The sequence below is a fragment of the Bos indicus x Bos taurus genome, chromosome 20, assembly GCF_003369695.1.
Source record: "Bos indicus x Bos taurus breed Angus x Brahman F1 hybrid chromosome 20, Bos_hybrid_MaternalHap_v2.0, whole genome shotgun sequence".
Taxonomy (NCBI): Eukaryota; Metazoa; Chordata; class Mammalia; order Artiodactyla; family Bovidae; genus Bos; species Bos indicus x Bos taurus.
In genome coordinates this window covers 34,891,557-34,918,071 of record NC_040095.1, presented here as the reverse complement: position 1 = coordinate 34,918,071, position 26,515 = coordinate 34,891,557, and the positions used below count along the sequence as shown (strand labels likewise).

Below are 26,515 nucleotides of genomic sequence, written 5' to 3'. Positions count from 1 at the left end.
CAATTATAGATTTCAATCTTTTAAAAGAAAATATAAATGGAATGATATTTAAGATACATTAAGAATTTAAATGAACATGAACTTGGGCAAACTCCAGGAGACGGTGAGGGACAGGGAAGCCTGCTGTGCTGTAGTCCACGGAGTCACAAAGAGTTGGACGTGACTAGATGAACACATGCAACACAATAATTTAAAGTTCATCACCTAAGCATGGGCACACATGGGGACATGACTTTTTTATTAAAGAAAATAAATTTATTCATTTCTGGCTGCCCTGGGTCTTCGTTGCTGTATGGGCGTTCCCTAGTTGTGGTGAGCAGAGGCTAATGTCCAGTTGCAACTGCATCTGATTGCAGTGGCTTCTCTTGTTGCGGAGCATGGGCTCTAGAGCACATGGGCTTCAGGAGTTGTGGTACATAGGTTTAGTCGCCCCACAGCATGTGAAGTCTTCCCAGACCAGGAATCAAACCCATATCCCCTGCACTGGAGGTGGATTCTTAACTACTGGACCACCAGGGAAGTCCAACATGAACCTTGATTGCATGCATTTTTTGTTGAAGACTTACCTTCATAATTATATTTTATATTTTGTATACATTTGCATTGACTATTCTAATATTATAAAATATCAAAGAATATGAAAAAAGAATAAAATAAAAAGCACAGTTTTTTCCACCACATTTTTTTTTGCATATTTCTCCCTCAGTCTCTCCCAGACCAAACCACTTTAAAAAGATTTGGGTGAATCATTTAGAATTGTGAATTTTTTGAACTAAAAATCTAATTTCAAGATGATATTTTTATGCTTCCTTATTTTTATAGATAAGAAAACTGAACCTCAGAGGGGTGGAGTGACGAGCCCAAGACCACATAGTAAGCTTCAGGGTCAAATTTTGAAATTAGGACATTTGATGGCAAGGTCAGCTTTCTTTTCACTTCAGCAGTAGTTTCCATTCATGACCACATGTTCGTGACTGGTATGCTTTTAAAAATATTAGGTTTTCCTCTCCTCTACTTCTCCACTATCAGCTGACTCTTTAAAGGTGAATCGTAGGCATTTGTATTTCTGAGAATGCTCTCAAGTATTTCTGGTCAGAATGAAAAATTGAGAACTCCAGCACCACTCTTGATTATAAATCTGCCAATGATTAGCAACAGAAGTAATATTTATACCAAGCAATTTACATTTCTTTAAAAAGTTATGTACTGACTTAATGTTAAGGATGGAGTAGGGATTTTTCCGTTTTCACCCAGTTTTATTGAGATATAATTGACATACAACACTGTGTAAGTTTAAGGTGGACAACATAATGACTTGACATACATACATATATATATATTACAAAATGATTGTCACAAAGTTTAGTTAACACACATCACCTCGTATGGTTACAAAAATGATTTTTTCCTTATGATGGGACCTTTTAGGATCTATTCTCTTAGCAACTTTTGAACATATCACACAGCAGTGTTAACTAGAGTCATCATGTTGTATATTACATCCACAGTATGTGTTTATCTTATAACTGGAAGTTTGTACTTTTTGACCAGTTGGGTGAGGATGAATTAGGGATTTTGAGTCAGGTGGAAAATTAGGGTGTTAAGGAGATGGCTTTGGCCTTCTCCTCTCTTGATGGACACAGACAGCACCTCCTTTAGGCCATTCAGAAGCTTTGTTAAAATTAGGGGAAAATAAAGAAAACTTTCCTCAAGATATTTTTCTACTGTGGGTATTCTACCATTGTCATGGTAAATATACAAATCTACAGTGACCACCACCAGAGCTGTGCACTTCAGGGCTCAGCCATTGAATATATGTCCCCAGGTTACTTGTGTTTATAGCCATTTGGGAAACACTATAAAGATAAAATAGTTTTGGGGAATTTCCTGGTAGTCCAGTGGTGAGGACTATATGCTTTTACCACCAAGGGCCCACGTTCGATCCCTGGCCAGAGAACTAAGATCCTACAAGCTGGTGTGGCTCAGCCAAAAAAAAAAAAAAGTAAAATAGCTTTAAACACTTTTATTTTTTTGCTTTGTTTTTACATAAAGAAGAGAGACAATAAAGAAGACTCATAGTGACAGGGCCGTTCTCATGGACATTTCTTCCTTCTTTTTACCCTGGTAAGTTAAGTCATACTTACCTGTTTGACCCATACCCTTCTTTGAGCAAAGTTTTGAATCAAAATTTCCCGTAACTTCAACTCCAACCTTCAGAGACAAATCCAGATCAAACCCGAGGCATCTCTGTACGTCCCTCAGTTCAATATCTGTTTAATATATTTAGTTGGAAATTATTCGATAATATCTGTCAATATCATCAATAAATTCCAATTTTGTTATTTTGTAAGAAACATACTGACTTAGATTCCTAGACATTATTACTGAACTCAAAAAGGAGACAATGTCTAACATGTACTGAATGATGATGTGCCCAGCATCATTCTAAGTATTTTGTGGAATTAACTAACTTAAACCTCACATTAACCTCTTGAGGTAAGCTTTATCCTTATCCTCATTTTACAGATGAGGGTACAGAATCATGAAACAGTTAAGGAACCTGTTTTGGGCAGATGATTTAAATACATGACACTTTATTCTGTACATACGGCAGACGTTGATGATCAATAAGAGTCTTTTCTATGATTTCAACTGTGGTCAGAAGCCTACTCAATATGGACCCAATTCAACTACCACTCTATGGTTAGAACTGTCATCATATGAGGTAAAACTAATTTTCCACTCTTGCTTTAGACGTATATGTTGTTACCACTGCTTTTTCCTTCCACTCTGGGAGAAACTTTATGACATTTCCTTTTCAATTCTCAAGAATACTTTGAAGATAATTGGCACACATATAATTGAACCAGTCTACAGATTAAGCAAGAGGTTATATAAATGATGTCTCTTGTACTTTCTTTCACCTTGTAAATAGTGCTGTGGACTGTGCTAAGTCGCTTCAGTCAGGTCCAACTCTTTGTGACCCAATGGACTGTAGCCCACCAGGCTCCTCTGTTCTTGGGATTCTCTAGACAAGAATACTGGAGTGGGTTGCCATGCCTTCCTTGGGTCTATTCCCAACCCAGGGATAGAACCTGCATCTCTTAGGTCTCCTGCATTGGCGGGTGGGTACTTTACCACTAGCCCCACCTGGGAAGCCCTTTGTAAATAGTGCTTCACTAAAAGCAGCATCACCAAATAACATTATATTGCAATACGAATTTGTGCATTTCTCAGTAGCCTTGATGAGTAGTACATGGCCAAGTTATCTTGTTTGAGGTGGAAGTCAACTTGCTGTTTGATAGGATTTTTGAGGCCAAAAGGCAGGGAATGAATTTTTGCAAAGAAGCAGGTTATAGAACTCTACCACTGTTTTTAGTGCTAACCACTGGAAGAGGTTAGTGCTAGAAATAGTGGTTGATTCAAACAACATTGGAAGCTAGAGCTCTATTTCTCAGTATACCTTTCTGCTCCATGGACTTCTTATCCAAAACATATATTAGTTCATAGAGTCCTCCAAGAGACCCAGAGCTACTGTAGTGGGTTCCATAGGTTTCCAAAAATGCAAAATATTCCCCCTTTTCGTAAGTAGTCGGCAGAGTATTTATAGAATCCAAGAAAGTTGTTTGCAGCATGACATCCCGACTTCTCATCACAAATCTTCCTAGGTGAACTTTCCCTTTTACATGCAGAAACATTTTTTCCTTTATTGCAGAGCAGAAGAAAAGAAACATGAATTTTATCACCCTTATTTCAAATTTAAAACTCACAAAAAATTTAGAAAACCCATTTGAATGAGAAACTTAAAATCCTATCAAAAGTGTTGATGAAGATGTACACAACTGGAACTCTCACACATTGCTGCTGGAAGGATAAAATGGTACAATCACTTTGGAGAACTGTTTGGCAGTGTCTTAAAAAAGTCCACACTCCCATGGCCAGCAAATTCATTTCTACATAAAATCAGTAAGAGCAGTTCACACAAAGATCTGTGAGAGGCTTTTATAGCAACTTTGGGCAGAGTAGCTTAAAATGGAAAATGACAAATGTCCACTGACAGGAGAATTAATAGACAAATTGTAGTCTATTCACACAAAAGAATACTAGTTAGCAATAAAAGGGAATGAACTACTGATACAGGCAACAACACAAATAAATCTCAATAACATTTTCCTGAGTGAAATATACACCAAAGAGTTTATACGGTATGCGTGTGTGTATGGTTGCTTCAGTCATGTCCAGCTCTTTGCAACCCTATGGACTAAAGCCCGCCAGGCTCCTCTGTCCATGGGATTCTCCAGGCAAGAATACTGCAGTGGGTTGTCATACCCTCCTCCAGGGGATCTTCCCAACCGAGGTATTGAACCTGTCTCTTATGCTCCTGCGTTGGCAGGAGAGTTCTTTACCACCAGTGACACCTGGGAAGCCCACATACTATATGACTCTGCTGTGTTTATATAAAGTTCTAGAACAGGTGAAACTAAGCTGTGGTCAGAGAAATCTGGTCTCCTAGGTGGTTGCCTCCTAGGCAGTAGGGGATTGATTCAAAGGGCATGAGGGAATTTTCTCGAGGTGATGGAAATATTTTGCATTTGTTTAAGGAGGTGGATATAACAATCAAAACTCATGGAACTATATGCTAAAATATTTTCATTTTATTTTAAGTAAATTATACCTCACTAAGGTGACTTAAAATGTTAACAATGGAAGGATATGTAGGCATTATATATGAAGCCCAATCTTATTTTACATACAAGGAAACTGGGATACAAAGGTATCAAATTATTTTCACCAAATCTGTGGCAAAGATTGATACTGAAAACCTGGGTCTCAGGCCTTTCTGTGTCTTCTCCTAAGTCCTCCGAATCTTTGATAACAGGGAAAGACAGACAATATTTGAAGAAGTAGTTTTCAAAGTCAATCTAAACACCTCAGCACTTAAATGTTTCCAGGGATGGTGGCTTACATTTCCCAAGGGAAACAGGGGCAGTGACAAAGAGCTATGCGATTCAATGCTATAGACTGTCCCAGGCAAAACTAAACCACAATTGAGATCCCATGATTTTGTGGCAGGTTCTTTTAAAATTTTCCTGCTGTAGTTGTGGTGGACACGTGTTCATTGCATAGGAGTTTAAAACATTTTATGATTTTTTTAAAGGTGAATCTTGGTATGTATGAACATCACAGCAAATTTTTTATGTTTTAGAAGCACAACTGTTTACACTGTGGGACTTAACTTCAACCGATGCTGGGTGACTCAGTATCTAACAAGAATCTTAAAGAAACTTATTCCATATTTATATGTTTTCCATTTGGTGAATTGCATAATCATTCTTAACAGAATCTCAAAGACGCACAAAACATATTTGAATTTCTTTTCATTTGCTAAAATTGAGAGGTGTATCTTGTCAGAAAGACATTATATTCTTTGGTTCAGCTTATTTTAGAGATAGATCTTAGATCATTCCCATCCAAATCCATCCTTGTTTCTTCCATCTTAAGGGAATAAAAGTAATTTCTTGGTTTTACTTGTCTGACCACTTGCCATCCATTTCTTTGCCCTCATTGTGTTTAGTCTCTTAGTCATGTCCGACTCGTAGTGACCCCATGGACTGTAGCCCACCAGGCTCCTCTGTCCATGAGGATTCTCCAGGCAAAAATTATGGAGTGGCTGCAATGCTCTCTTCCGGGGATCTTCCCAACCCAGATATTGAACCCAGGTCTCCCGCATTGTGGGTGGATTCTTTACCATCTGAGCCACCAGGGAAGCTCAAGAATACTGCAGTATACCTTCTCCAGGAGATCTCCCCAACCCAGTAATTGAACCTGCATTCAGACCTGAATGCGGGAGTCTCCTGCATTGCAGGTGGATTCCTTACCAGCTGAGCTACCAGGGAAGCCCAATTAGAAGCAAAATTCCTTTAAAGAGTTTTCTAGTCTGGTTGTTTCCAATTCTTCTCTTTCCATTTTCTCTTAAATCTAACCTAGTCGTGCTGCTGCCCTCTCAACTCCCAACAAAACTTCTCTTTTATTCAAAACCTCTTCTGAAGGTGCCAGTGATCTTCACAATGCTAAAGCCAGTGGTCATGTCTATATATCCTCTTGCATATATTAGTACATTTGACAGTTCATCACTCTTTTCTTTTTTGTCATCTAGGATAGTGCTTCTCAAACCATACAATATAAACATCTAGAGAATCTTGTCAAAATGCAGTTCTGACTCAGTAGGTTTGTTGTAGGGTCTGAGATCCTAAACTTCCCAGTGAGACATTGCTTCTACTGGTCACAGAACACACTTTGAGTAATTAGGTTCTATGGCACCCTGGCTACCTTCTTCCTTCACTCCTTGTTCCCCAGACCAGTTTCTATTGAAGTTTCGAGTTTAGTCTTTGATCTTCCCTTTTCTAACCACACTAATTTTTTAGTGGTCTCACCAACGCCTACAACTTGAAGCACCATCTATATATTTTGTTGTTCAGTTGCTTAATTGTGTCTCACTCTATGGGACCCATGGATTGTAGCACACCAGACTCCTCTGTCTTCCACCATCTCCCACAGTTAGCTCAAATTCATGAGCATTGAGTTGGGGATGCTATCTAACCATCTCATCCTCTGCCACCTACTTCTCCTATTGCACTCAGTCTTTCCCAGCATCAGGGAAATGAGTGGGTTCTTTGCATCAGGTGGCCAAAGTATTGCAGCTTCAACTTTACTAACTGTCCTTCCAAGGTATGTTCAGGATTGATTTCTTTTAGGATTGACTGGTTTGATCTTCTTGCTGTCTCAAGAGTCATCTGCAGCACCACAATTCCAAAATATCAATTCTTTGGCTCTCAGCCTCCTCTATGGTTGAACTCTCACATCCATACATGACTACTGGAAAAATCATAGCTTTGACTATATGGATCTTTGTCAGCACAATGATGTTTCTATGCTGTCTAAGTTTGTCATAGTTTTCCTCCCAAGGAGCAAGCATCTTTTAATTTCATGGCTGCAGTCACCTTCTGCAGTGATTTTGGAGCCCAAGGAAAGATAATCTATCACTTCTCCTTCTTTTCCCCTTCTACTTGCCATGCAGTGATGGGACCAGATGCCATGATCTTAGCTTTTTCATGTCGAGTTTCAAGCCAGCTTTTTTACTCTGTTTTTCATCCCCATCAAGAAGCTCTTTATTTCCTCTTCACTTCCTGTTCTTACAGTGGTATCGTCTGTGTATCTGAGGTTGTGGATATTTCTCCCAGCAATCTTAATTCCAGCTTGTGAGTCATCTAGCCTAGCATTTCACATGAGGTACTCTGCATATAAGTTAAATAAGCAGGGTGACAATATATAGCCTTTTTGTACTCCTTTCCCAATTTTGAACCAGTCAGTTGTTCCATGTAGAGTTCTAACTCTTGCTGCTTGACACATGTACAGGTTTCCCAGGAGATGGGTAGGGTGGTCTGCTACTTCCAACTATATAAGAATTTCCCACAGTTTGCTGTGATCTACACAGTCAAAGGCTTTCGCATAGTCAGTGAAGGAGAAATAGACATTTTTCTAGAACTCCCTTGCTTTCTCCATGATCCAATGGATGCTGGCAATTTGATCTCTGGTTCCTCTGCCTCTTTGAAACACAGCATGTTCATCTAGAATTTCTCAGTTCATGGACTGCTGAAGCCGAGCTTGAAGGGTTTTTAGTATAACCTTGCTAGCATGTGAAATGAGTGCAATTTTACAGTAGTTTGAACATTCTTTTGCATTGTCCTTCTTTGGGATTGGAATGAAAAATGACATTTTCCAGTACTGTGGCCACTGCTGAGTTTCCTGAATTCGCTGACATACTGAGTGCAGCACTTTAACAGCCACATCTTTTAGGACTTGAAATAGCTCAGCTGGAATTACGTCACCTCCACTAGCTTTTTTGTAGTAATGCTTCCTAAATCTTACTTGACTTCACAGTCCAAGATGACCAGCCTTGGGTGAGTGACAACACCATCATGGTTATCTGGGTTATTAAGGCCTTTTTTTGGATAGTTCTTTTCTGTATTCTTGCCACCTCTTCTTAATCTCTTCTGCTTCTGTTAAGTCCTTACCATTTCTGTCCTTTATTGTGTCCACCCTTGCATGAAATGTTCCCTTGATTTCTCCAATTTTCCTGAATAGATCTCTAGTTTTTCCCATTCTATTGTTTTCTTCTATTTCTTTGCATTGTTCATTTAAGGCCTTCTTATCTCACCTTACTATTCTCTGGAACTCTGCATTCAGTTGGATATATCTTTCCCCTTCTCCTTTGCCTTTATCTTCCCTTCCTTCCTCAGCATTGTAAAGCCTCCTCAGACAAACAGCTCACCTTCTTGCATTTATTTTCTTTGGAATGGTTTGGGTCACTGCCTCCTGTACAATGTTATGAGCCTCCATCCATAGTTCTTCAGGTACTCTATCAGATCTAATCCCTTGAATCTATGCATCACCTCCACTGTATAATCATAAGGGATTTGATTCAGGTCATACCTGAATGGCCTAGTGGTTTTCTCTACTTTCTTCTTTTTAAACCTGAATTTTGCAATAAGGAACTCATGATTTGAGTCACAATCAGCTCCAGGTCTTGTTTTTGCTGATTGCATAGAGCTTCTCTATCTTTGGTTGCAAAGAACTTAATCAATCTGATTCTGTTACTGACCATCTGGTGATGTCCATGTGTAGAGTCATCTCTTGAGTTGCTGGAAAAGGGTGTTTGCTATGACCAGTGTGTTCTCTTGACAAAACTCTGTTAGCCTTTGCCCTGCTTCATTTTGTACTCCAAGGCCAAACTTGCCTGTTATTCTGGATGTCTCTTGACTTCCTGCTTTTGCCTTCTAAACCCCAAGATGAAAAGGAGATCAAACCAAACAATCCTAAAGGAAATCAGTCCTGATTATTCATTGGACAGACTGATGCTGAAGCTGAAGCTCCAATACTTTGGCCAACTGATGCAAAGAACTGACTTATTAGAAAAGACCCTGAAGCGGGAAAGATTGAAGGCAGGAGGAGAAGGGGATGATAGAGGATGAGATGATTGGATGGCATCACTGACTCAGTGGACATGAATTTGAGCAAGTTCCAGGAGTTGGTGATGGACAGGGAAGCCTGTCGTGCTGCAGTCCATGGGGTTGCAAAGAGTTGGACATGACTGAGCAACTGAACTGATGATGAAAAGGACATCTGAAATTAAGTGTCAGTTCTAAGAAGGCATTGTAAGTCTTCACAGAACCAGTCATCTTCAGTTTCTTAGGCATTAATGGTTGGGGCACAGACTTGGATTACTGTGAGGCTGAATAGTTTGCCTTTGAAACAAACTGAGATTATTCTATTGTTTTTGAGATTGTACCCAGTTACTGCATTTCAGACTCTTTTGTTGACTATTTGGTCTGCTTCACTTCTACAAAGAGCTTCTTGTCCACAGTAGTATATATAATGGTCATCTGAATTAAACTTGCCCATTCCCATCCATTTTAGTTCACTGATTCCTAAGATGTCAAAGTTCAGTCTCGTCCTCTTCTGTTTGACCACGTCCAATTTACCTTGATTCATTGGACCTAACATTCCTCATCCTTATGCAATATTAAATCATATGACTTTAGGCACCATATATTTATTAACAGCTTGTGACTCAGCTGGTGAAGAATCTGCCTGCAATGTGGGAGACCTGGATTCAATCCCTGTGTTGGGAAGATCCCCTGGAGAAGGGAAAGGCTACCCACTCTAGTATTCTGGCCTGGAGAATTTCATGGACTGTATAGTCCATGGCGCAGAAGGCAATGGCACCCCACTCCAGTACTCTTGCCTGGAAAATCGCATGGACGGAGGGGCCGGGTAGGCTGCAGTCCATGGGGTCGCTAGGAGTAGGACACCACTGAGCGACTTCACTTTATTTTTTCACTTTCATGCATTGGAGAAGGAAATGGCAACCCACTCCAGTGTTCTTGCCTGGAGAATCCCAGGGACAGGGGAGCCTGGTGGGCTGCCGTCTATGGGGTCAGGCGGAGTCGGACACGACTGAAGCGACTTAGCAGCGGCAGCAGCATAGTCCATGGGGTCTCAAAGAGTCAGACATGACTGAGCGACTTTCATATTTTCTCAAACTTAAAACTTAATTCCAGACCTCCTTCCCAAATGTCAGACTCATAACATCAACTTACTACTTTATGTCTCCAATGGAATGCCAAATAGACATCTCAAACATAATCTAAAACTTAACTACTGGTCTTCTCCAAACCTGCTCTACCTGAAGTTTTCTCCATCTCAGCTGATAGCAACTCCATTCTTCTGGTTGCTCAGAGCAAAAACAGAGTCATGTTTGACTCTACAACTGTCCTTTTCTGAAATGCCATCATCTCTCACCTAGATTCTTGCAATAGGTTTTAACAAATCTTTTTCCTTTTGCTACTAACTTTCATAATCTTGTCCCAACCATATCCAGAGTAGTCATTTAAAATATATTAAAGTATGTCAATCTTCTATTCAAAACATTCCAATGGTCCCTCATGTCACTCATTGAAAAAAATCAAACTCTTATCACAGGCTGTGAGGCCCTTTATTATCTGATTCAAGGTAACCTCACTAACTTTTTCTCCTTCTGGTTTATTTTTTTGGGCTCCAAAATCACTGCAGATGGTGACTGCAGCCATGAAATTAAAGACGCTTACTCCTTGGAAGTAAAGTTATGACCAACCTAGACAGCATATTCAAAAGCAGAGACATTACTTGGCCAACAAAGGTCCGTCTAGTCAAGGCTATGGTTTTTCCTGTGGTCATGTATGGATGTGAGAGTTGGACTGTGAAGAAGGCTGAGCGCCAGAGAATTGATGCTTTTGAACTGTGGTGTTGGAGAAGACTCTTGAGAGTCCCTTGGACTGCAAGGAGATCCAACCAGTCCATTCTAAAGGAGATCAGCCCTGGGATTTCTTTGGAAGGAATGATGCTGAAGCTGAAACTCCAGTACTTTGGCCACCTCATGTGAAGAGTTGACTCATTGGAAAAGACTCTGATGCTGTGAGGGATTGGGGGCAGGAGGAGAAGGGGATGACAGAGGATGAGATGGCTGGATGGCATTACTGACTCAATGGACATGAGTCTGAGTGAACTCCAGGAGTTGATGATGGACAGGGAGGCCTGGTGTGCTGCGATTCATGGGGTCGCAAAGAGTCAGACACGACTGAGCGACTGAACTGAACTGAACTGAACTGAATGTGCAAGTATGTTCCCATCTTAGGGACTTGTCTTTAATAGATCCTTCTGCCAGTTATATTTGACAATTTCCTGTCCTTCAAATCTTTATTCGGATCTTATCTTCTCAGTGAAGCCTATCCTAAACTTCTTATTAATTTTTTATTTTAATTTTTTGTTTTGAGCTGGGTTTTCATTGCAGTAAGTGTGCTTCTCTAGTTGTGGTGCACAGGATCAGTAGTTGTAGTGTGCAAACTTAGCTGCCAAGTGGCATGTGGATTTTATTTTCTTGACCAGGTATTGAACCCAAGTTCTTTGCATTAGAAGGCAGATGCTTAATCACTGAACTGCCAGTGGAGTCCCCTAAGTTTCTTTTTAAATACTGCCATCTGCCCAGGACTCCTGATTGCCTTATGCTACTCTACTCTCTCTTCATTTTATTCTATAGCACCTGTCATTTTTTAAATAGTCTATAGCTTCCCTTTTTTGCTGTTATGCTTATTTTTAATCTATCTTTCCTGCTAAACTTTCAGCTCCATGAGAATAAGAATCTTTGTTAGTTTGGTTCACAAATGTATTCTAAGCACCCAGAACAGTGCCTAGCCGCATAGTAAGTCCACAATTAAATAGTTGTTGAATGACTTCAAGGATTTTCCAACTGTACTCTTTGAGTGAGTGTGCATGTGAATAGAAGCAATGTACTGACCTATAAAAAACTGTTATATTGTTGCTGGGGACTGGGGGCAGATGGAGGGAAGGGATAGTTAGGGAGTTTGGGATGGACAGGTATACACTGCTATATTTAAAACGGATAATCAACAAGGACCTAGTGTATAGGACACGGAACTCTGTTCAGTGTTATGTGGCAGGGGAGTTTGGGGGAGAATGGATACATGTATATATATTTGGTTGAGTCCCTTGCTGTTCACTTGAAACTGTCACAACATTGTTAATAGGCTATGCTGCTGCTGCTGATGCTAAGTCGCTTCAGTCATGTCCAACTCTGTGCGACCCCATAGACGGCAGCCCACTAGGCTCCCCTGTCCCTGGGATTCTCCAGGCAAGAACACTGGAGTGGGTTGCCATTTCCTTCTCCAATGCCTGAAAGTGAAAAGTGAAAATTGAAAGTGAAGTCGCTCAGTCGTGTCCAACTCTTTGTGACCCCATGGACTGTAGCCTATCAGGCTCCTCCATCCATGGGATTTTCCAGGCAAGAGTGCTGGAGTGGATTGCCATTTCCTTCTCCAGAGGATCTTCCTGACCCAGGAATTGAACCCGGGTCTCCCGCATTGCAGGCAGATGCTTTACCGTCTGAGCCACCAGGGAAGCCGTCCAAAGATGAAACAAACCACTAAATCTGGATTAAATATTAAAAAACAAACACATTTTCAAAGTCTCAAATTAAATGTATGATTACAAAGTAAGCAGACAATTTCATATGCAATGCATATAATTTCATGGCATTGTTACTTTAGAAATACACTTTACAGTAAGTAGTCATCATTCTAAGATGTTGCAATGAATTACCAAAAAACTCCTGAGCATGAGTTAATTCTGATGAGAATATAGATTAAATAGTCTGCTACCACAATCTCAGTCAAAAAGAAAGTTCTGAATTCTTCTCTCTTTTTTTGGCTGCACCACAGCCATGTGGGATCTTGGCTACCCCTAACTAGGAAACCTAACCCGTGCCCATTATAGCAGAAAGACAAAGTCTTAACCACTGTATCGCCAGGGGAGTCCCCAAAAGTGTGCTCTGAATTCTTAATATGCTTGTTCTGTTTGTAACCACAAACACTCACATTACAACTGAATTGAAGGGATTTTTCTCCAGTTAACTTTCTTCCTCTGGACCCTCTAGCTACCTACGCATTTGAAGATTTGTTGAGTATTATTTTTCTTTATCTTATGAGCACTATCTTTTCTAAACAATTAAACTTAAAAAAGCATGCTTGGTTAGTTTTCAAAATATTCCATTATATTTTCTATACTAAAGTTTGATCTTACCTGCTTAGCAGAATATGACGACAACAGTCTGTAAATATCATCTTTGGAATATGTAAATCGAAACTTAGCCTCAGCAGCCAACTTGGAAGGACTTGAGGTGCTTCCTTTGTCAGAATGTTCTAAATCTACACATTTATTCTTTTCAATTGCTTCAACAGGTGTATATTTTACAGATAAACCTGCATTAAAATTTAATTTCTTCTCTTCGATAATAGTTCTGAGTATCTGAATGCTTTCTTCATGATTTTCAGTTCTGAAATTCTTGTCAGCTTTGGTCTAAGAGAAAATATACAAAAAAACCCACCCACAATAAATAGGAAAAGACAAAAATCAGGCAATTTATTTGAAAGAGAGTAGAGCAAAGAAGTTAAGAGTGAAGGCACAAAAGTGAGACTGCCAGTATTTAAATACAGATTCGATAATCTTGAGAACATTACACAATAACCTCTCTGTGCCCAGTCTGATTCCTAGTCTATAAAATAGGGATACTCACCACACCTGGCCCAAAGGTTGTTATGAGAAATCAATGAAATAAAGCATACGAAGGGCTTAGAACATAGCAAGCTTTCAAAAGTTAACATATCAATAATTAAAAAGCAAGTTGCATAACAGATCAGATGTACAATATATTCCCATTTGTGTTAAAAAAAGAAAGAAAAGAAATGATAAAGCTAACGCTTTAGAAGCCTTATATACCAGGCACTGTTTTGAGCATTTTACACGTTAATTAATTTAAGTAGAAGTTTCAAGACTTGAGCCCTGTTCTGCCTCTTAACCTTTTCACTCCACTGCCTAATAGGAAAAAAAAAAACACCCCAAAACAAACTTCTATGTGCATAGAAAATTACTGGAAAAATAGACAACCCACAGATTGTTCACCCTTGAGAAGGGGAACTGTGAATAGATAGATCTCTGGAGTAGTGGCAGGCTTGCTTTTTTTCTTGCATTATCTTTTATGTTGTTTGGACATTTTGATTTTTTTAACTGCGCTCATTTTTGCACGAAAAAGACTGAACTAAACAACCTAGTTGTTTAGTTAAAACAGCCTTGTTGTTTAGTTAAAACTAGTTTAGCTAAAACAACCTAGATGTTTAGTTAGCTGTTTAATTAAAACTTTCAATTAAAACACATAAACTTATTTACAAAACAGACTCACAGACATAGAAAACAAACTTATGGCTACCAAAGAGGAAAGGATGGGAGAGGGATAAATTAGGAGCTTGGGTTTAACAGATAACACACTACTATATGTAAAATAGGTAATCAACAAGATTTTACTGTATAGCACAAGAAACTATATTTAATATCTTGTAATCTATAATAGAAAAGAATTTTAAAAAGAATATATATATATATATCTGAATCAGCTTTCTGTTCACCAGAAATTAACATAACACTGTAATTTGACTATACTTCAATAAAACAGAACTTTCTTTGCCAACTTGGTTACTGTCAGGCAGCAGTGGGAGAGCTGTTAATCTCGACAATTAAACTCTCTTTCCAGAGGTCCCCTGAAGCAGGCCGCAACTCTTGTCTGGAAAAAGACACTCATCTCTTTAGTCATTGACACAGAGGGGACTTAGTAGCATACATTGAGTGACTTTTATGCACGGTGAATGGTGAGGTCTGATCGTGTATGTCTCCCCTTAAATTCATATGTTAAAATCCTAATGCCCAATGGGATGGTGTTATTAATAGAAGGTGGGGCCTGTGGAAGGAGCCTTCATGAAAAGATTAGTGCTTTTATAAAAGTGACTCCACAGAACTCCCTAGTCCCTGGAAACCATGTCAGGATACAGCAAGAAGTCTGTAACCCAGAAGAGGGCCCTCACCTGACCCTGCTAGCACTTTGATCTCAGATGCCCAGCCTCCAGGACTGTGAGCAGTAAATTTCTGTTGTTTCAAAGCTACCTGGTCCCTGGTATTTCATTATAGCAATCCAAGAAGACTAAGACAAGAAACTCAAAGTTATCATCTAATGGGAAAGATTGAAATGTATATAATTTTCTTTAAAGGAAAGTGCTCAATGCAAAGGGGAAGAGTAACCTAACCATGTCACTTCCCTGCTTAAAATCTTTGTCTTCCCTGCCTTTGAGATAAAGTCTTGTTCCAAGTTAGTTTCTCCCTGTCTATACTCCAGCCCGCTGATCTCCTTTCCATTTCCACCGCCTATGTTTCCTCCCATCACAGGGCTCTTTTATGTTGTGTTTACTTTCTGGAAACTTCTGTACTTCCCCTGCCTCCTCCACCTTCCCATTACACAAACATTACACACACTCATACACAAATATGTACTATGTATCCCTTGGTCTGGTGAATCCCCACTACTATTTCAAGTCTGAGCTTAAACATCACTTCTTTAGGGAGATGTTTCCTCATCCCACTGACTAACAAATCTGTTTCCTATAAGCTCTCATGGTTCTTCTTACAAAATGAAAAACTCTTCCCTTTTATAATTGCTTATTTAATAGACCTTCAGATGGTAAACTCCTAGAATTCAGGGACCATACCCATCTTACCCACATGCGACTATAGTTTCACCATTTAGTAAATTGCCTGGTGAATAGTGGATGACAAGAAAAAATTTATTAAATTTAATATGCAGTTCCAATATAGCTAACATAACATATGTATTGAGTGCTTACTCTGTGTCAGTAGTTGCTAAAAGTATTTTACATAAATGTTTAATTTCCTATCTTTTAATTTCTCAAATTATCCCCATTTTACAGATAAGAAGATAAAGGTTAAAAAAAATGCGTCCAAGATCACACAGCTAGGGAGTGGCCCAGTCAGCAATGAAACCCAGGAAGTCTGATTTCAGGGCAGAATTGTTCATTTTTATTTTATACTGCCAAAGAGGGCTTGACAAATTCTCTGTGGTAAATGAAGAAAAGATTCATGGAAAAGATTTTCTTGAACATTTGGCCTTGAAATATTAATGCATATATATATTATGCGATAATATTATATGTTATATTAAACTGAATCACTTTACTGTACACCAGAAACTAACCCAGCATGGTTAATCAACTATACTTCAATTAACAAAAAGAGAAATGAATAAATTTCTATTGCCTTGAAATCTAAGGCTGGTAGAAGCAATTGAAGACAATTCCACTCAGTTTTCCATGCTGAGAAGTGCCAAAGCTGAACAAAATGGCACCAGAAAACTCTCTCTCCCTAACTCTTCTAGAAGGTAAGGTCTTCCTAGTTCATTGTCTTCTAACTGGTTGTAGGATTAGAGTGGCATAATTTGTAGGCTCTTGTGCTTACATCTGAATTGGCTAGAAAGGGACTAGCCCTGCGATAAGGATCAACTTAGCAGTGTGAAGGACTGCTTGCTGGTATAAAGGAATATTAGTCAGGGTGTCAATTAGAATGCTGTTGAATGGTCCTGTTTCACTATGCTAGGATGGTAGTAGTGAGTAAAGCCTGAAATAGTGAGGGTTGGGTCACCCCCCAGAAAGCCTAGAGACAAGAGCTAGATTGAAAAGCCCCAAATCCATCCATTCAAAAATAAGTCTGAGCCCAATGATAGGCATTCAGAGATGGACCAATAAGTGGGATCATTCTGAAGAGGACAAAAGCCTTTGAATAGAGGTCAAGAGGCAAGATTACAGAAAGTAGGAAGACACAAAAATGGAAGTAAGTTTCTTTATGAGAATCAAATAAACAGATGTTGGAGAAGCTGAAATCAGAGAGGAGGCAAGTGTGGCTGTGTCTTCCAGAAGGTCTTTGTAGGGGTTAGAGAAATCTATCCTGTTTAAAAACTTATCAACTGATGCTTCCTGAATAGAAATAAACATTACTTCTGGCTCTGGGAATGGAAGAGATAGAACACCTCAGAAAATACTCCATAGTTCAAACTGAGGAGGTTTGGAGAGAGAGTGGAAATAAAAACTAAAGAGAAAAGATTATTAAAAGTTTCACTAAAAGTTTGTATGTACAAATAAAGAATAAAACCATACATTACTTACTATTATTATTAAGGGGATCTCTCACTAATTGACAAAAGGAACCTGGAAAGAGCAGATTGCCTGAAACCTCATGAGTCATCCTCAACTAAGGTACCTAGCCAAACCACATCCCCTTTTAACTGTTAAATTTCAGGATAATTTGAAAGGTAACAGTAGATAATGAATATAGCTCTCTATTATCTTCAAAAGATCATCTTCTCTGCCTTCAGTTCAGTTCAGTTGCTCAGTCATGTCTGACTCTTTGGGACCCCATGAATCGCAGCACGCCACGCCTCCCTGTCCATCACCAACTCTCGGAGTTCACTCAAACCCATGTCCATCGAGTCAGTGATGCCATCCAACCATCTCATCCTCTGTCATCCCCTTCTCCTCCTGCCCTCAATCTTTCCCTGCATCAGGATCTTTTCAAATGAGTTAGCTCTTTGCATCAGGTGGCCAAAGCATTGGAATTTCAGCTTCACCAGTCCTTCCGATAAACATCCAAGACTGATCTCCTTTGGGATGGACTGGTTGGATCTCCTTGCAGTCCAAGGGACTCTCAAGAGTCTTATCCAACACCACAGTTCAAAAGCATCAATTCTTTGGCGCTCAGCTTTCTTTATAGTCCAACTCTCACATCCATACATGACTGCTGGAAAAACCACAGCCTTGACTAGATGGACCTTTGTTGGCAAAGTAATGTCTCTGCTTTTTAATATGCTGTTTAGATTGGTCATAACTTTCCTTTCAAGGAGTAAGCATCTTTTAATTTCATTGCTGCAATTGCCATCTGCAGTGATTTTGGAGCTCCCCAAAATAAAGTTAGCCACTGTTTCCACTGTTTCCCCATGTATTTCCCATGAAGTGATGGGACCGGATGCCATGATCTTAGTTTTCTGAATGTTGAGATTTAAGCCAACTTTTTCACTCTCCTCTTTCACTTTCATCAAGAGGCTCTTTAGTAATTCACTTTCTGCCATAAGGATGGTGTCATCTGCATATCTGAGGTTATTGATATTTCTCCTGGCAGTCTTGATTCCAGCTTGTGCTTCTTCCAGCCCAGCGTTTCTCATGATGTACTCTGCATAGAAGTTAAATAAGCAGGGTGACAATATACAGCCTTGACGTACTCCTTTTCCTATTTGAAACCAGTCTGTTGGTCCATGTCCAGTTCTAACTGTTGTTTCCTGACCTGCATACAGATTTCTCAAGAGGCAGGTCAGGTGGTCTGGTATTCCATCTCTTTCAGAATTTTCCACAGTTTGCCGTGATCCACACAGTCAAAGGCTTTGGCATAGACAATAAAGCAGAAATAGATGTTTTTCTGGAACTCTCTTGCTTTTTTCATGATCCAGCAGATGTTGGCAATTTGATCTCTGGTTCCTCTGCCTTTTCTAAAACCAGCTTGAACATCTGGTAGTTCATGGTTCATGAATTGCTGAAGCCTGGCTTGGAGAATTTTCAGCATTACTTTACTAGCGTGTGAGATGAGTGCAATTGTGCGGTAGTTTGAGCATTCTTTGGCATTGCCTTTCTTTGGGATTGGAATGAAAACTGACCTTTTCCAGTGCTGTGGCCACTGCTGAGTTTTCCAAATTTGCTGGTGTATTGAGTGCAGCACTTTCACACCGTCATCTTTCAGGATTTGAAATAGCTCAACTGGAATCCCATCACCTCCACTAGCTTTGTTCATAGTGATGCTTCCTAAGGCCCACTTGACTTCACATTCCAGGATGTCTGGCTCTAGGTGAGTGATCACACCATCGTGATTACCTGGGTCTTGAAGATATTTTTTGTACAGTTCTTCTGTGTATTCTTGCCATCTCTTCTTAATATCTTCTGCTTCTGTTAGGTCCATACCATTTCTGTCCTTTATTGAGCCCATCTTTGCATGAAATGTTCCCTTGGTATCTCTAATTTTCTTGAAGAGATCTCTAGTCTTTCCCATTCTGTTGTTTTCCTCTATTTCTTTGCATTGATTGCTGAGGAAGGCTTTCTTATCTTTCCTTGCTATTCTTTGGAACTCTGCATTCAGATGTTTATATCTTTCCTTTTCTCCTTTGCTTTTCACTTCCCTTCTTTTCACAGCTATTTGTAAGGCCTCCTCAGACAGCCATTTGCTTTTTTGCATTTCTTTTTCTTGGGGATTGTCTTGATTCCTGTCTCCTGTACAATGTCACGAACTTCCATTCATAGTTCATCAGGCACTCTGTCTATCAGATCTAGTCCCTTAAATCTATTTCTCACTTCCACTGTATAGTCATAAGGTCTTCTCTGCCTAGGTCTTCAATATTGGTATGTTCTAGGATTCCATTCTCTCTCTTCTTTCCTCTCTCATTATACACCTCCTGGATTGGCCTTAAGGACTCTCAAGACTTCAGTGATGCTCTGGTATATGCTGATGGTACCTAAATTTCTGTCTCCAGTTCAAACTCCACCCTCACATTAACATATTTTATATAATCTATTTTGGACAAGATAACTCTACCCAGAAGTCAATCGTTATCTTCTTGGAATTAACTCTTCTTTGGGAAGATTCCCCATCTCCCCTTCCAACACACACACACATATATCTCAGATCTTCTCTGATGGGCTACCATCCACTGGAGGTCTCCTTTGACTTTCTGTCTCCATATTTTTCATCTATGGTGAGTTTACTTTGTGCTGGACCCTGTTCTAAGCACTTTGCATTTATTAACACATTTAACCTTTTCCAAATTCCTATGAAGTATGTATTATTGTTACCCCACTTTATGATAAGAAACTAAGATTCAGGAAAGATAATTAAGTTGCCTGGAGTCATGTGGATGCTAAGTGAAGGAATTTATCAGAATTCAAACCCAAGGAGTCTTATTCAGAACTGAGCACTTGACCTTATGCTCTACTGTCTCCAATTCATTACTGAACCGTTAGTTCTTAAGACTGAGCTGCGTCTCATATCTCCTTCTCTGCCTCTAGTATTACAGATGCAGTTCAGTTTTTCATCATCTCCTTGGACCGTAAAATAACCTTCTTCAGTTATTATCTCTGTTGTTGTCTCCTCAAAATTCGTCTCCACAAAACACAAAGATTTGAAATGGAACTCTGACCGTGTGACGCTCCTCAGTGGTTCCTTTCATCCTCAGGATTATGCCCAAGTTACTTAGTATGGCATATGAGTATCTTCATAATTTGACTCCTACCTATGACTCCAAATTTGAATCCATAATAAGTTCATTGTAGACTATAGTTTCTTTCAAGATAGAAGCTTCTATAGGCATAGTTTTACTTGCTTCCCAAGAATATCAATACATAACAAATAAACTAGCATGTAAGTATATAATAAATTTTATTTGTTCACTGCCAAGTTTTCTAAATGGGTTCAAACTGCCTGTAGAGAGAGTAGTTGGAATGTTTATTAAGCCTGTTTTCATTTCCTGTCAACTTTGATGGCAATTCCAATTATATGTTCACTTGAATATGGGTTGTTCCCTCCATTAAAAAAAAGCATTTGCTTTCTAAAGCAAGAGTGTCAGTATTCTGCATGCATTTATTTACTAATTCAGTAATCATTTATTTCCCTGGAGGAGGAAATGCAACCCACTAAACTACTCTTATCTGGAAAATCTCATGTTCAGAGGAGCCTTGTGGGCTATAGTCCATGGGGTTGCAAAGAGTCAGACATGACTGAATGACTGAACACACAATTATTTATTTAGCATGATATATGATATATGATGTTAGTTTCTCAGGATTCCATGGTAAATAAAATGACTAGAAACTCAGCTAAAGCTAGATAGGATACAGCAAAATCAACACCTGAACAGAAAGAAAAAGCAAAGGCTATTGCATAATTTGCAGAAAAGGCATCTATTCAAAACAAAAGATTCAGAGGAGAAAGCTGAGAGTGGTGTGGCCATTAAAAGCCAGATGAAGAATGACCTTTTCCTCCCTGCCAAGGACATTGATCATTATCTGGAAGGCTATAGGGAGACAACACCAAATGTAAGCAACAGAGTGATAAGGTCAGATTTATCATATATCTTCATACTGAAGTGAGTGGAATGAATTGAAACTGAGCAAAACTAGGGGTCTCAGACTTATGGGAGGACTGATAGTAGCCCAGATGGAAATGATGAGAGCCCAAGGCAGTGGGCAAGGCAGTGGGAATGGAGAAGAAGAAACAGAGATAACAGACTTTACAAAATAATGGAACTTGCTGACTGATTGGATGTTGTGGGCTTTGAGGGAGATGCACCTGTAGAGGTCTTTAGGAAGATTTCCAGACTTCTGAGTTTAATGATTAGGAATATATTGTTTCATTTCCCAACTAGAGAATTCAAGAGCAAGAAACAGAGGATTAGGAATAAGATGGGATATAAGGTTTGGATATGTGAACTGTGTGATGTTTGCAGTCAACTAGCTACACAGACCAACCTGAAAGTGAAAGTCAAAGTCGCTCAGCCCTGTCTGACTCTTTGTGACCCCATGGACTATACAGTCCATGGAATTCTCCAGGCCAGAATACTGGAGTGGGTAACCTTTCCCTTTTCCAGGGGATCTTCTCAACCCAGGGATCGAACCCAGGTCTCCCACATTGTAGGCGGATTCTTTACTAGCTGAGCCACAACACAGACCAACCTAGACAGCATATTCAAAAGCAGAGACACTACTTTGCCCACAAAGGTCTAGTCAAGGCTATGGTTTTTCCAGTAGTCATGTATGGATGTGAGAGTTGGACCATAAAGAAAGCTGAGTGCTGAAGAATTGATGCTTTTGAACTGTGGTGTTGGAGAAGACTCTTGAGAGTCCCTTGGACTGCAAGGAGATCAAACCAGTCAATCCTAAAGGAAATCAGTCCTGAATATTCGTTGAAAGGGCTGATGCTGAAGTTGAAACTCCAATACTTTGGCTACCTGGTGTGGAGAACTAACTCTTTGGAAAAGACCCTGATGTTGGGAAAGATTGAAGGCAGGAGGAGAAGGGGATGACAGAGGATGAGATGGTTGGATGGCATCACCGACTCGATGGACATGAGTTTGAGTAAGCTCCAGGAGTTGGTGATGGACAGGGAAGCCTGGCGTGCTGCAGTCCATGGGGTCACAGAGTCGGACACGACTGAGCAACTGAACTGAGTTACACAGATACCTAGTTCAGAGGGAGACCTGGGCTGTAAATGCAGTATTTGTAAGCCATCAGGATGGAGGGGAAATCTAAACCCACAGGAGGGAATGAAATCGCTATAGAGAGAGACTGTGAAATAAGATAGCAACTCTGGTAGCAGCAATATTTAAGGGCTGTTTCAAGTAAAGAGAACTCAATGAAGTTTAAGATGAACTTTGGTGAAAACAGTTTGGGTAACAAGATAACAGACGTTTGGTGTTATGGGCTGAACTGTGATCCCCCAAAATCCACATGCTAAAATTCCTGATTTCAATTACCCCAAAATGTGATGGCATTTTGAGAAAGAATCTTCAAAAAGGTTATTAAGTTAAAATGAGGTCGTTAGGTGGGCTGTAATCCAGTATGACCGGTGACCTTATAAGAAGGGGATATTAGAATCAGTCCAGCATGGAGGGAAGACCACGTGGAGATACAGGAGATAGCTCCCTACTGCCAAAGAGAGGGACCTAAGGGGAACCAACCCTACTGACATCTTGATCTTAGACTTTCAGCCTCCAGAACTGTGAGAAAATAAATGTTTGCTGTTTAAACCATCCAACTTGTACTTTGTGATGGTAGCCCTAGGAAACAAATCCAATTGGGGAATTCATGGGAAGTACAAAAATTGAGGTAGCAGATGTAGATGAGAAGAGTATGTAGAGATGAGGGCATCCTTTCTGTGTTTTTGTTTTTTAAATGGGACTCTTAAAGATATTTGTGTATTAAGGACCAGGTGGAAAATGAGGGAGACAGAGGTTGAACTGAGCATCAAACAAGTTTGTACATAAGTACAACCTTGAAGAAAAAAAAAAAAAAAAACAAACCTGAGAAGATTCTTATCTGTGGCTTGGATCTTCTCTGTCCAGTTGGAGCTCCTGCCATCTAATAAGGTAGGCAGAATAATAAGGTAAATAGCTGGAGGAGGTTGTCTAACATTTTAAATTACCCTGTGGAGAGTGGGGAGGTGTGTGGACCTGTTGAGAAGGGTGGAAGACCTGGGTGTGGTTATAACGCTACCCATTCCTGAATTATTAGCATGATTTTCTCTATGGTGCCCAGCAAGGTAAGTTTATGTAGAAAAATAATAGGGTTCATCCAAAGATGGAGCTTTTCTTGAAGGACTAGAAAGCAAGAACAATGATAATACTATCAAGAGTGGTCAAAAATGGATATAGATTGATTAGAGGAAAAAAACTGGACATAGGAGGAGCAAAACAGACTGGAAGGAAAACAGATGACCCCAAACTGGGTCTGCTGCTGCCACTGCTAAGTTGCTTCAGTCGTGTCCGACTCTGTGCAACCCCACAGACGGCAGCTCACCAGGCTCCCCCATCCCTGGGATTCTCCAGGCAAGAACACTGGAGTGGGTTGCCATTTCCTTCTTCAATGCATGAAAGTGAAAAGTTAAAGTGAAGTCACTCAGTCTTGTCTGACTCTTAGCGACCCCATGGACTGCAGCCCACCAGGCTCCCCTGTCCCTGGGGTTCTCCAGGCAAGAACACCAGTGTGGGTTGCCATTTCCTTCTCCCAAAACTGGGTCTAAATGGGGTTTAAGACTAGATTAGTGGTCACAAGTCTAGATGGGGTTTAAGACTAGATTAGCGGTCACAAGGGAGGATGAGAACTGAGCGACTGGATAGTTGTGATGAGGCAAAACGTAAGTTTCAGATTTCAGAGGCAGCATAGTTCTGGTGAATACAAGGTTAAGGATGTGTCTAGAAAATTAGTGACTCTACTAGAGTAGATATAGGAAGTTAAGAGGCAACAAGAAATTCCTGGCAATGCACATGATGTAAAATCACTCAGTATTTTGTTAGGATTTGGGGTGGAAAGGATGCTTATAATCCAGGTGCACTTTCCAAACCTTTGCTAACCTCCAAAATCTTACATTCTCAAGGAGATTCAGATTTCAAAAGAATTGTAATGAAAACCTGAAACCTGATTTACAAATTGTTACTTTCAACAAACAAAAGTAGAGATGACTAAAGATAAACAAGTGAAAAGGAACTAATTCATACATGTAATCATCACTTTTTTTTCCCTTCTATAATTGCAGGCTTCAGTTGTTCTTGGTCATCACTTCTGATTTACGGTAACCATTAAACCTTGAGTGAGAATGTAACTGCTAATTAACCAGAACTGCATTTAATCAGAACTAAGTCTTTTTCTGTTTATACTTTTAAAAAGAATAGCAAATATTTATTGAGTGTTTGCTGTGTGTCAGTAACATGAATGTTTCACCTATTTAGACTCATTTATCTTTACAGGGTAGGCATTATTATTTCTATTTTACAGATGAGGAAACTGAGCCATGATGAGAAGAAGTAATCTTCCCAAAGGCTAGGATTCCAAACTCTGCAGTGTGCTCTGGAGCCAAAGCTGCATTTGAGACAAGACTGGAGAATCCCAGGGACGGGGGAGCCTGGTGGGCTGCTGTCTATGGGGTCACACAGAGTCGGACACGACTGAAGCGACTTAGCAGCAGCACTGAGGGAAAGTGAATGTGTCAGAGTAAGATGTCATTATTAAGGAATCGTCCCCATGGAATGATAGGTTGATAGAATTCTTTCAAAAAATGAAAGATAGTAAATTATTGCCCGTAAGTAACTAAACCAAGATTTTAAAAATTGTCATCCAGTACAATTTTGTTGAGCACCTATTTTACACACATATTGAGTGACAACTGGTAATAGGTTGTAAGGAAGTGAAATGCGCATTCTCTGCCTTTAGGCACTATAATAAGAATATACATGAAAAAGTAGGTAAAATATGCCAAAGAGGATTAGAAGGCGTAGAAAATAACCCTTTCCTAAAAAGTAAAAATAGAGATTTTCATTCAATAAACTCAAGGTCTTTACTGTTGAGCTCGTCGTGGACCTGAGCAGATTAGGACACTGGGAGCATTAGCATTACTAGCACCAAGTGCGGGGGATGGTTTGGGGACTTCTTAACAGGCCGCCAGCCAACTCCATCAACATCCTTCCTCAGGTGGCACAAAATAAACACTCAGGTCCACAATCCCTATCAACTTTCTTAGAAGCTTGATGCCAAAACTCATTTGGAGGCATTAATCTGATCTGAACTGATGAAAAGTTACTTATGGCCTTCATTTCTCCCACCTTTTGTAAATATCAGTTCATTTTGCCATAGATATGTGAATGCATTTGATTCTATGATGCTGTTCCCAATTCCACCTGGGGTGTAAGTAATATACAGGATAAGTACCACATCATCCTTGTAAAATTCAAAACCTTCCAAATTAGGAAACACATCTGTTTCCAGAGGTGTAGATAAGGGACAGCAGTTTGCTTACTTTCCAAATGTAGCTTCAAGATCTGTCCTGAGCAACCCTCTAGCCCTCATCTCTTGGTTCACACCTGTTACTAACCTTACAGAGAAGCTAACAGGCTGGTGACAGCGACAAAGAAAAACTGAACAGCACAGACCTGAGAACTAAAAAAAAAATAAAATAAAACAACACAATAAAACTTCTTGCAACAGCAATGATAAAATTTCCCTTCTTTGGTATACTCTTTCAAAGAAAGTAGAACATGTGTAATACTTCTTAGAAAGACGAAAACTTCTCTTCAAAAAATATGCTTAACGAAGGTTAACCTGGCATGATGGGAAACATCAATAATCCAGAATGTTCCCTGAACATTTTGTGGAAAACTGATTTTTTTCTGGACTTACGGGTACCAGAAATATGACAGCGTGCATATGGGGGAAAGAATGTCAGTCAAATACTTGAGACATTAAACATCTTGAACATTCACAAGACAGGATGATCACTTCCGGCTGCAATGGGTAGGGACTGATTTACAACATAGAAATAAAAGGAATACTAACTACAATTATGGAAAAGTAATATGTTTCTCAAACTGATGGGATTGACAGCAATAATAAAGGACATTGTCATGACTAAATAAAGTAAATTTTATGGATCAGAAAACAAAGATCATGGCATCCGGTCCCATCACTTCATGGGAAATAGATGGGGAAACAGTGGAAACAGTGTCAGACTTTATTTTTTGGGGCTCCAAAATCACTGCAGATGGTGACTGCAGCCATGAAATTAAAAGATGCTTACTCCTTGGAAGGAAAGTTATGACCAACCTAGATAGCATATTGAAAAGCAGAAACATTACCTTGCCAACAAAGGTTCGTCTAGTCAAGGCTATGGTTTTTCCTGTGGTCATGTATGGATGTGAGAATTGGACTGT

General features: G+C 39.7%; 1 protein-coding gene across 2 annotated transcripts in view; it reads right to left on the bottom strand.

Moving 5' to 3' along the window:
* The window catches only part of C9 (complement C9), a 66,173-nt gene that overhangs the window by 14,282 nt on the left and 25,376 nt on the right, over nt 1-26,515 (bottom strand). For both annotated transcript variants that reach the window (XM_027520149.1, XM_027520148.1), the window contains exons 6-8: nt 13,195-13,470; nt 3,464-3,704; nt 2,145-2,270 (exon numbers count right to left, since the gene is read on the bottom strand). In XM_027520149.1, coding sequence (XP_027375950.1) covers nt 2,145-2,270; nt 3,464-3,704; nt 13,195-13,470 — 643 coding nt within the window. The remainder of the gene's footprint in view (nt 1-2,144; nt 2,271-3,463; nt 3,705-13,194; nt 13,471-26,515) is intronic.